This window comes from Tripterygium wilfordii, chromosome 14, assembly GCF_013401445.1.
Source record: "Tripterygium wilfordii isolate XIE 37 chromosome 14, ASM1340144v1, whole genome shotgun sequence".
Classification (NCBI taxonomy): domain Eukaryota; kingdom Viridiplantae; phylum Streptophyta; class Magnoliopsida; order Celastrales; family Celastraceae; genus Tripterygium; species Tripterygium wilfordii.
In genome coordinates, this window is record NC_052245.1 from 731,506 (window position 1) to 743,850 (window position 12,345).

Sequence of the window (12,345 nt, forward strand, 5' to 3'; positions counted from 1 at the left end):
TTTATATGACGTCATTTTCGGTTTTTAAAAAAAAGTTTGCTTGGTTGTGGATGGAGAGCCTATCACATTTGTTTTTTGGTCTCATCCTTATGCCAACGTGGCAACATGCTTACCGCTTCGTATACACGTGCCGGTTAAAAATTGTGGATCTGCCTAGCTATATTAAGCCCGTTTCAATTCAATAAAAGTAGGCCCATGGGCTGGGCTCGGAAAAATAAAGCTCTTCCATTTGACAGTCAGGCGGGGTCTGGGCTTGAGAGATTAAACGTGAGCCCAATCTAGCCCGTTCTTTTGATGGGCTTTAGTTTGATATGGCCTTACTCCATGTAACGTGTACAGGATTTGGTGTTTGGACTTTGGAGTGAGAGAGAGTCGGAGAGTGTGGAATCATCAATAGAGTGGGCCTTGACGGAGCTGAAGGAGAACCCAGAGGGACTAACTGACAAGGGTCCAGCAAGAGCTTACTAGTATGGTGGGCCTGGACCAGCCCATCAAGGAGAGCGACATCGAGAAGCTCACGGCCTTCCACAAATGCGGATCGGATCCCCTACAATAATTCATTTAAAAAAAATTAAATATTAAAATTTATGAATCCAATGATATTTTTGACGACAAACCAAATTATCTAAATTGAAATCAATAAAAAATATTAAAAAATGTTGAAGTCCTAATCTGTGTGCAAAACGGACCTCTCGCTAAAACTATTTAAAAAATACATGCAATCCAAAGATAACTAGAGATAAACTCGGTTTGGTGGAGCGTTTATTGGGCTGGATCCACTTTCCTAATCCGCCCCACCAAACAACCCATATAAGCTGGAGTGTTTATTGGGGTGGACCCGTTTTCCTAGTCCATCCCTCCAAACAACCCATATAAACTGGTTGATACCACCTAGCAAAAACAAACTCCCTACGGGATAGGGAGCTTGTTGTGCAGCGTTTGGGAAAAATGTTGCACACTTCTCCAAATGCTGTAGTTTTTGGCGTGGGAGTCATGATAAAAAGCTACAACCTATTTTTTAAAAAATTTTAATTGGTGTGGGTTTCAAATCTTTTGTATTATTTAGTATTTTTAGATAAGTCGTGGGACCCATCCAAAATAAATAACATTTTAATATTATATTAAATAACTTTTTAATAAAAATTATGTTTAAACGTAATAACTTTATAAAAAATATAATTATATTGATTCATTTATAATTATAATAATTAATATTAGTATTGAAATAAAATATTTAAAATTAAAAAATACAAATAAAATATACTTCTAAATTAATGATTATACTTCTAAATTAGTAATAAATTAAAAATTATACTTCTAAATTATTAATAATTATACTTATAGATTATTATGTTTATTCATTCATAATAATTATAATTATAATAAAAATAAGTCTTTTACACAATTTAACAGCTAACAACAGTAAAAATTCCACCAAACACCTCACAGTTTATTGTAGAGCTTTAAGCTCAGTTTTTTTTTTCACATCTTAACAGCTAACGTTGAAAATCAGCACAACTGTTCTCCCTAACACACACAAGGTTTTGGTCCTCCCAACTGATACCTCCAGTAGTGGTGTACTTGAGTCTCCGAGAACCTTAAACGAATTCTAAAAAAGGGATCCTCTCAAAAAAAAAATTTATCGTGTGTTAATCAAATGAGTTTAGGGTTAGTATAACACAATTACTTTCTTAAAAATATGAGACATTGGAGATTCGGGGGCCTTGAACAACGGCCCATATCGCCCGCCCTTGCCAATCTAGTATACCTCATAAGTATATCTAGCGTATATATTACAAAAAGTCCGTGCAAGACTTTCCTTGACATTTTATTAAACATAACTTACGTATGCATTAGGGACAAGTTCCCAATCCTGCATACTTATTATTTATTTAAAAAAAAACATTTTAGGACCCTAAAATGAGGAATTTGAGGGATAATACTTATTGTTTTATTTTTTTTTAAACAAGGATTTTGAAACGGGGTAGGATTCAACCCATTACTTAATTGGTGAGTAATTACTTACATACAATGTATTACCGTTCAACGAACGACTTACTTGCTAATATTTATTGTTAAATCTCTTAGAAAATAAGTATGTAAAAAAACCAATTCTTTGGGCTTTGACCGGATACCAAACATCTAAATTCAAAATGCAATTAATATTCAAAAAGGTCGAAGTCCTTATATGTGTTCAAATGGACCTCTCTTCCTCTCCCAACTGATACTTTCCAGTCAACTGTACCTCACCATATCTAGCGTGTTTACTAGTATTTTTGAGTAAATGTCGGTGCAAGACTTTCTTTAACATTTTATTAATTCAATAAATATTACATACGTATGCTGAGGGACAAAATATTTAATTTTGATTCTTATATATGTCAATTCATCTTTGCCAAAAATACTGTTTACTTACCATTTATTACATTTTTTAAAAAAAAAAAATTGATATCTCCAAAATCAGAAATTGGAGCAATAATACTTATTATTAATTCTCTTAAAAAAATAAGTAAGAAAATCTATTCTTTTGAGTTTTGACCAGATAATTACCAAATATCTAAAATTCAAATCAATACAAAAAAATATATTAGAAAGGTTGAAGTCTGTGCAAACGGACCAGAGACCTCTCTTTAAAACTCTTTAGAAAAGTCCATTATTGGCCATCGAAAGATAAATCGATAGTGTCTTGGTCTCCTCAGCATATCTAGCGTGTTTATTATTTAATTCACAAAACGTCATGAAAAGACTTTTTGTTTAACAATTTTATTCAATAAAAACTTACGTATGCATGAGGGACAAGTTGACAACAGGATCCAAACCAACTGGCACCGCCTGTGCCGAAGGATTGGGGAGGACCCGTGCATTGCGCGCATTATTACCTGGGGAGGAACTACTGTTTATCAATGTTATAAAAAAAAATAATTTAAAAACCATGTCCAACATCGATATGGGGTGGGTGAGCTATCGGTGGAACCGTAAATTTAATTTAAAAATAACACTAAAAATAAATATCATAATAATATCTTATGAGCATTCGTAAGAAAAAATTTAAGAATTAAGTTCACATTGCATATCTAATACGAAACAATACACCCAATACATATAATAAAAATCAACGTTCGCAACATAAATTAATAATATATAATAAATAATTTTAAATTGAAAAAATATTTTTAAAAAACCCTCTGGTTTTATAGGCTCTGTTCAATGATTTTTTTTAAAAGACCGTCCAATTTTCCCTATTTAATTGTTTAAATGGTATTTTAATTGAATCGTGCCAATTTGATGATCGATTTACTGATTTTCTAGTTTAATCGGCCGGTACAGTCCGATTTTTATAAGATTGGTTGACTTAACAAAACAAAACAATTTAATTTTGGTTATGTCTTTTCGTCTACTTGTTGTATTATACTGCCTATTCCTCTTTGCCAAAATTAGTACTGCTGTACAGGATGGGCACGAGAAACAAAATCTTCAATACAATAAATTAATCCCCTGAACCAAAATATAAAATATCGTACCCAACTTGTGCAGTTTTTATCTATTAATGACACGTGACATGTGCTAACAAAAACAAAATCATTCAATACAATACAATAAATCCCCATAACCAAAATATACAATATCATAGCCAACTTGAGCAGTTTTTATTTTCTACATCTATTTCTTGACAGGGTTAGAAATTCAAGTTCAAACACATTAATGATATTGTTCATTTTAAATCACATTACTGAATCGTCGCTAATGATTCTTAATCCATAAAATGAATCAATAATGTATGAGACATTTTATTTTGCTTATAAACCATTAAGTTAGATTATGTTAATCCAATGCTCAAGAAAATAGTCTTTGACCTGACGCGCTAACAAAAACCTTATATAGTGCGCACACCCACCTTAAAAAAGCAACACTTGAAAGTTGCAGCATCCACAAGAACCAACCCCGTAAATTAACAGCAATGAATATTTATCTATCACAAGGCCTAGATCCTCTACCCACAACCATCCTCTTCATACTCCCTCTATTGTTCCTCTATGCCATCGTTTCACGGCTTCGCCGGAAGCCACCACTTCCACCAGGCCCAAAAGGGTTACCGATCATCGGTAACATGTTGACGATGGATCAATTTACACTAACAAACCGTGGCCTCGCCAACTTAGCCAAGAAATACGGGGACATGTTCCACATGAAGATGGGTTCAGTCCACATGGTCGCCATTACGTCACCGGAAATAGCCAAACAGGTCCTTCAAGTGCAAGACAACGTGTTCTCCGACCGTCCAACCTCCAAAGCCACCAGGTATCTCTCCTACAACCGAGCCGATCTCGCGTTTGCCGATTACGGTCCGTTTTGGCGACAGATGCGTAAGCTTTGCGTCATGAGGCTGTTCAGCCGTAAACGAGCCGAGTCGTGGAACTCGGTGCGAGACGAGGTGGAGTCGATGGTGAAAGCCGTGGCTTCCAACGCTGGCAAGCCCGTAAACATCGGGGAGTTGATTTTTACTCTTACTATGAATATTATTTACCGTGCTGCCTTTGGATCCATAAACGAAAGAAAGGAGGAGTTTCTCGAGATTATTCAAGAGTTCAATAAGCTGTTCGTTTCGTTCAATATCTCTGACTTCATTCCTTGGCTCGGCTGGTTCGATCCGAACGACCTCAACAACAAACTAGCCAAGGCACGTGACTCGCTTGACAAATTTATTGACAAGATCATCGATGATCATGTGCAGAAGAGGACAAAAATTGACGGTTCTGATGGAGGTACGATCCATGACATGGTTGATGAGATGTTAACTTTCTACGGTGATGATGAGGTGAATGTAAAAGAATCGGACGATCTACAGAGCTCCATCAAGCTGACCAAGGATAACATGAAGGCCATAATAATGGATGTGATGTTTGGAGGGGTTGAAACGGTGGCGTCTATTATAGAGTGGGCCTTGGCGGAGCTCATTAAAAGCCCCGATGATTTGAAGAGAATTCAACAAGAGTTGACCGAGGTGGTGGGCCTGAACAGGCAAGTAGAAGAGGCCCACTTGGAGAAGCTGACGTTCCTTAAATGCGCATTGAAAGAAACGTTGAGACTTCACCCGCCAATCCCGGTGACACATCACGCGACATGCAAGCATGCTGAGGTGGCAGGCTACTCCATTCCGGCGAAGACACGTGTCATAATCAATATATGGGCTTTGATGAGGGATCCGAATTATTGGGATGATCCGGAAACGTTTAGGCCTTCAAGGTTCTTGAAAGACGGGGCACCAGATTTTAGGGGGAACAATTTCGAATTCATTCCTTTTGGGTCGGGTCGGAGGTCGTGCCCGGGTATGAATCTGGGTCTTTATGGGCTTGAAATGGCTGTGGCTCATTTGCTTCACGGTTTTCAGTGGGAGTTACCAGATGGGATGAAACCGAGTGAACTCGACATGAGTGAGAGTTTTGGACTCACCGCGCAGAGAGCGATTCGACTAGTTGCGATTCCGAGCCCTAGATTGGAATGTCCACTTGCTTGAATATGGAAGGAGATACAAACTGTTATCATGCGTAATTAATATTACCAGCTTGTAGTGTCAGCAATAACAAAATATTACATGAGGGTCGCACATGGATATATACATACTGGAACCAATACTCTTGCATAAATTCTGTTATTGTTTTTATCTTTAGCTAGGTTTTTAGTTGTTTTTTTATTTTCTTGTAATCTTTCCTGCTTTTCCTGTTCTACACCAAGGCCATCTTTGGATGCGCTATTGTATGGTGTTCGAGTGTTCTAGGTCTGATATATATATTTATCCGTTTATCAAAAAGAATAGATATACATACTGTCGAGAATATTATATTATATCTGTCAAGTATAACTCAACCGAGGGATTTATAAACAAAACACATATCCTCTTACATTGACTAACGTATTTTCTGGGTCTAAGAACCGTTGAGAGACAACCCATGAAAAATAAAGCCTTGTGGATCTAACGTACGTATCCACAATGAATTGGTAAATCCAAAAAGGACAATTATGTTGAGAATTTCAACATCGTATCGAAACAAAATCTTGCTCTAATTGAATATGGCATCTACTCTATTTATTGGGCCTAACATAATAGCCCATAAATGAGGAGAATGTCAATACTATAATTCAAATTCGGCTTAACATGTAAAACCCAGTCGATTGGGTTACAAGTAAAGCTCATACCATCTCACATAAAAAATACCTTTTTTATGGTTAAGTAATAAGTACTGTTGAGAGACGACTCAGGAAGAAAAAAATTCTTGCAAGTTACATGTATTCACAATGAATAAATCTAAAAAAACAATTTTATTAATGTATTGGGCTGACAACTTCAACAGATACACTATAACGCCGTTGAATTGCATTTAGGGGACGGCAATTCATGTCTTGCGACTTACGGGAAGTTAATAGGTGGGGAAATAAGATTGCAAGTGGGGCCCGATGAAATTGATGGGAATTGGAATTGGAATTGGAATGGGATCCTGTCGTTCCAGAACTTTACTTGACATGTATGGTTGTCTTACGAAAGTCGTTGATAATGAATAAGATGTACTTTGCTTGGACCATCCATATGCATGGTCAATATTGTTGTGCCATGAATGGACCGCGTCTATACAAAAATGAAAGGATACTTTCATATTGATAAGATAAGAAATGTTTAATCAATGTATTAAAAAACTGTTTTATTATTGTTATATATCATTATCGTTTTCGGTCAAAAAGTATTAAGGGTGCTAATTAAGCACCAAATATTATTGTCTTAGCCACAGCCACAGCCACAGCCGACTATTTGTTTGAAAGGGATGCAAAACATTAATTTATGCAAAGATAGTTCCTGATGACGAAATGAAGGCCACTACTTTCCTCATAGTTGTTAGAAAATTATGAAGGCACCTATTTACAGACAAATAAATAATAAAATGTGGGCTGAAAATTCTACATGAGACAATGCTTTAATTTGTCAACAGACTTGAAAAAATCTCCTATGGTCAGCAAATATGGACCATTTTTACGGGTGTCGGGGTCTACTATGTTTTTTTTTTTTTTTTTTAATTTATTTTTACAGCAGATCGCGCCTTAATAATTATAAGGAGGTTGAAATTTTTCTAAAAATAAAATAAAATAAGAATGTGTTTAGATCATGTTTATGAGTCCAACGGTATTTTTTTTTGTCCCAAATGAAAATCAAATTCATCACAAGATAGACATATAATGTTTCGAGTTCATATTAAGATCCACAATTTTCATATCCTTTTCATGCTCAATTTGATTTATGTGTGAGATAAAAAAATTTCATTATACTAGTAAATTCAATCAAAACACATTCATAATTTTAAAAAAATCAAATAATCTTTTTTTTTGTTATGGCTTTAGAGCCATTACAGCCGGACCAACCACTCCTACTTTTACAACTACAAGCCCAAGCTAGTGAGGGTTAACAAAAGCCCATGGGTTCTAACTTCATCAAACGGACCAGACTTTGGAATCTTGGGCCAAAATCTAAGCCGAACTACTGGGTTGTTGCCGCCCCCAGCCAAGGGTCCAACAATTTTTATGGTGCCCATTAAGGATCTTTAGGCCCATCTCATTCAGGATTCATTAAGATAATTTGGGCCAGCATCGCTGAGGGCCCATAGTTGGATTGTGAGAAGCGAAATTGGAAGTGCTGGCCCATGTTCTTTCTCCAATTGGACGGTAAAAAAAAAAAAACAATCTTTCTCTGAAGACCTAGTAAACAAGAAAACAATCACACAAAGATATTGCAAAAATTAGGAAAGTGTCCAAAAAAAAAAAAAAAACGCTAATTTGAAAACCTAAAAAATGAAATTTAGCTAAAACAACAAGAGAAGAGCTGGTGACAAAGCGAAAGTCTTGTCGAACCAAGTCGATCCGTCAAATTTTGCACAATTCTAAATTGATGACTTTTCGATTCTACATAGCGGTATTCCGATAATTAACTTGAGTAGTCCTATGTAAAAAGCCCATATTAGTACTTTCCATTATTGCAGCACCAATTATATGAATCTTGTTTGAGAACTTGAAGATTCAAACAATTTGGCTGTTGGGTTCAATTAAAGAGCCTCTCACAATTATAGGTACGTAGAGCAATAAGAACACAAGCTTGTCTGTCAATCATGGGAAACCAAAATATCAAAGGCTATATATATTATTTACAGCCCTCTCTCTCTCTCTCTCTCTCTCTCTCTCTCTCTCTATATATATATATATATATATATATATATATATATATATAACTTAATTTTGCAATCAATATCTTTTATTGAAGTGGGAAACACCTATATAGCTATTACATTGGTTTACAATCAATGATCTACGTAATTACAATCTCTATCAAAGTCACTATCAAAGTCAACAATTGAGGCATCAATTAGTCAACAATTGAGGCATCAATTAGTCAACAATTGAGGCATCAATTATGAACTTAGACAAATCAATATTGATTGCCGAATCTTCAATTAAAGAAAGTCTTCAATCAATATTGAGTTTGTCAATAAAGTCTTCAATCAATAAAGTAAATCTTGGGTAAATCTTTGACTCTATTCAACACTCCCCCTCAAGGTGGTGCATAGACATCGTATATGCCCAGCTTGACAAGTGAATCAGCAAACACTGAATTTGACACTCCCTTGGTTAACACATCAGCCAACTGATCTTCGGTCTTCATATACGGAACTTCAATTATTTTTTCTTCTAGCTTTTCATACACGAAATTCCTATCAATTTCCACATGTTTAGTCCGATCATGTTGCACTGGGTTCTCAGCAATTTTAATTGCTGACTGATTATCACAATACAATTTCATTGGTCTTTTAATTGACAAACTCAGCTCCCCCATAAGCCGTTTGAGCCATAACAACTCACAAATACCTTTCACCATTGCTCTGTATTCGGCTTCTGCACTAGACAATGAGACAACTTTTTGCTTTTTACTTCTCCAAGTAACCAGATTTCCTCCAACAAAAGTTAAATACCCAGTGGTTGATCTTCTTCGGTCTCCTTTACCTGCCCAATCTGAGTCGGTATAGCCCCATACGTCTGCATGCCCATTCTTAGAAAAAAGTAAGCCTTTTCCCGGTGCAGATTTTAAATATCTCAGAATTCTAATAACTGCATCCATATGTTGTTTACCAGGATTGTGCATAAATCTACTCACAACACTGACCGCATATGCAATATCTGGCCTCGTATGAGACAAATAGATTAAACGCCCAACTAACCTTTGATATCGTAATTTGTCTATTGAAGTTTGATTCGAAGACTCTTCCAATCCATGATTTTGTTCCATAGGAGATCCAATTGGCTGACATCCAAGCATACCAGTTTCTGTTAATAAGTCAAGCACATACTTTCGTTGGGATAAAAATATGCCTTGCTCAGAACGAACAACTTCAATGCCCAAAAAATATTTTAATCCTCCCAAATCCTTCATATCAAATTCAGTTGACAAATAGTCTCTCAGTTTACGCATTTCTTCAGAATCGTTGCCTGTCACTACCATGTCGTCAACATAAATAATGAGAGCCGTTAATTTATCACCAACTCTTTTCAAAAATAAAGTGTGATCTGCATTACTTTGCTTATAGCCGAATCTTCTCATAGCAAGTCGGAATCGACCAAACCAAGCTCGAGGAGATTGTTTCAACCCGTATAAGGCTTTCTTCAGTTTACACACGACACTTTGATCACCTGGAGCTTCATATCCTGGGGGCAGAGACATATAAACTTCTTCTTGTAGCTCACCATGTAAAAAAGCATTTTTTACATCATATTGTTGTAGAGGCCAATCAAAATTTGCAGCTAGGGATATTAGGACTCGAACCGTATTAATTTTTGCAACAGGAGCAAACGTTTCCTGATAATCAACCCCATACGTCTGGGTGAATCCTTTAGCCACAAGCCTAGCTTTATACCTATCAACCGAACCATCAGGCTTGCACTTGACAGTGTACACCCACCTACAACCAACAGCTTTTTTTCCTTTCGGCAACTCCACCAATTCCCAAGTTTGATTTTTCTCAAGTGCTGTCATCTCCTCAGTCATTGCAGTTGCCCATTTTGGATCCAACAACGCCTCTTGCACTTTAGTAGGAATATCTATGACAGTCATATTACTGACAAAGCTTCGGCATTCCTTTGACAGTCGGTGAGTGGATGCATACTGAGCAATAGGATATTTCACTTTTCGCACAACCTCTGGTGAAAATCTATCTGGTGGAACACCACGAGTACTTCTTGGTGGGAGTACGTATCTGTCAGTTTCAATCGAGACACAAGTATTATCACAAATATTGTTAGTATTAACATCAGACTCAATGCTTACCTCAGGAGGATCTGTACGAGGAGTATCGGGAGTGGGTACTAGCGAAGATGAGAGAGAGGGAGCTTCAGCAACAGTATCGGCAACACACAGTGGATCAGGAAACAACTCCATCCAATTTGGAGCTTCAACAACAGTATCACCACTCGGGCCCGGAAGCGTGGAATTGGGTGAAGAAAAAAACATTTCATGTTCAGAAAAGGTGACATCCATAGTAACATAGAACTTACTTGTAGGAGGATGAAAACAACGGTAACCCTTTTGTGAAGGATGATAACCGACAAATACACACTTGAGGGCACAAGGATCAAGTTTCGTGCGGAGATGTTTCTGTAAATGTACAAACACAACACAACCAAACACCCGGGGAGGAAGTGTGAGGTGCGATGGCAGTGTTACATAGGATGCCAATTTATCAAGTGGTGTCTGAAATTGTAGAACACGAGTGGGTACCCTATTCAAAAGATATACAGCTGTGGTAACAGCTTCTTCCCAAAAACGTGGTGCCATGTGGGCTCCAATAAGGGCAGCACGTGTAATCTCCAAAATTTGTCTGTTTCGGCGCTCAGCAACACCATTCTGTTGTGGTGTATAAGGACAAGTGGTTTCATGCAAAATTCCATGAGTCTGAAAATAAGCTTGTAACTCCTGATTTACAAATTCACCACCATTATCAGATCGAAGAACTTGTAAATTAGCAGAGAATTGTGTTTTGATCATGGTATGAAACGTGCGGAAGCAAGCAGCCACATCACTCTTATGACGCATAAGGTAAAGCCAAGTCATACGAGTGCAATCATCAATAAATAATACAAACCATCTAAAGCCAGTAGAAGTAGTAACAGGGGCAGGTCCCCAAACATCCGAATGAACCAACGCAAAAGGCACAACTCTTTTATTAGAACTATCAGAATAAGTAGCACGATGACTCTTGGCCAAAACACATGTATCACACTGAAAATTGGAAGGTTCACATGTAGAAAATAAAGTAGGAAATAAATATTTCAAGTAACCAAAGGAGACATGACCCAAACGATGATGCCATAACCGAATCTGATCTTCTGATGCCCTAGATGACCCTTTTGCTGATAGAGATCGTCCCATACTAACATCTTCCACATAATATAATCCCTCTCTCTTAGTACCACGCCCAATTATCTCCCCGCTGCAGAGATCCTGAAGGAAACAAAAAGTAGGATATATTAATACTAAACAATTTAGTTGTGTAGTAACTTGTGGCACAGATAAAAGATTATTGGAAAGAGCAGGAATCAATAAAGTGTGCTCCAAGGATAATGAAGGAGTTAAGTTAACCCTTCCAGCGCCCGTAACCGGATATGAAACACCATTGGCATTGGTGACAGTAGAGCAATTTGGTAAACAAGCATCATGTAATAAGGACGCATCAAAGGTCATATGATTAGTCGCACCAGAGTCAAGAATCCAACCGGGATCTTTTTCAGAATTTGTTGCAAGAAGGGCTAGACCAACACTACCTGACTGTTGGAGAAGAGTAGGATCTACCACAGAGTGAGTGATATCAACTGGAGTAGTGGAAGCCATGGTATCCATTGAAGAAGGAGTCGGTGCCATTGGGACTGTAGGTGAGGTGCATAGCGCAACTTTACCACCTTTTCGAGCTTGTAATCGCTCTTTGTGAGCCTGCCACCACTCGGGATATCCATGCTTTTTGAAGCAAGTATCTACAATATGTTTGGTGCTGCCGCAATGAGTACATTTACCACCAGTAGGTACTGACAGTGACAAAGAACTTGTTGGAGTTCCATATTTTCGAACTGCCATAGCCATCTGAGGAACTTCTGAAGACATCATTGTATTCCGGCGAAGTTCTTCACGTCTCACAGTTGAGAAAGCATTATCAGGTCCAGGTAGAGGATTAGTACGAAGAATATCTCCCCGAACAGAATCATATATATCATCAAGCCCAGCCAAAAAAGAATAGACTCGATCTTCATCAATTTCAGCCATTCGAG

General features: G+C 37.3%; 1 protein-coding gene across 1 annotated transcript; it reads left to right on the forward strand.

Annotated features, from left to right (window-relative positions):
- Positions 1 to 3,892: 3,892 nt before the first annotated feature.
- LOC120015626 (cytochrome P450 84A1-like) lies at positions 3,893 to 5,824 on the forward strand. Its single transcript, XM_038868137.1, has one exon. It carries the CDS (start codon positions 3,959 to 3,961, stop codon positions 5,513 to 5,515), a length of 1,557 nt encoding a protein of 518 aa, XP_038724065.1. The 5' UTR covers positions 3,893 to 3,958; the 3' UTR covers positions 5,516 to 5,824.
- Positions 5,825 to 12,345: the final 6,521 nt, after the last annotated feature.

What these genes read in the sequence shown, in the direction of transcription:
- LOC120015626 (XM_038868137.1), top strand. Translation starts at nt 3,959, where the DNA reads ATGAATATTTATCTATCACAAGGCCTAGATCCTCTACCCACAACCATC.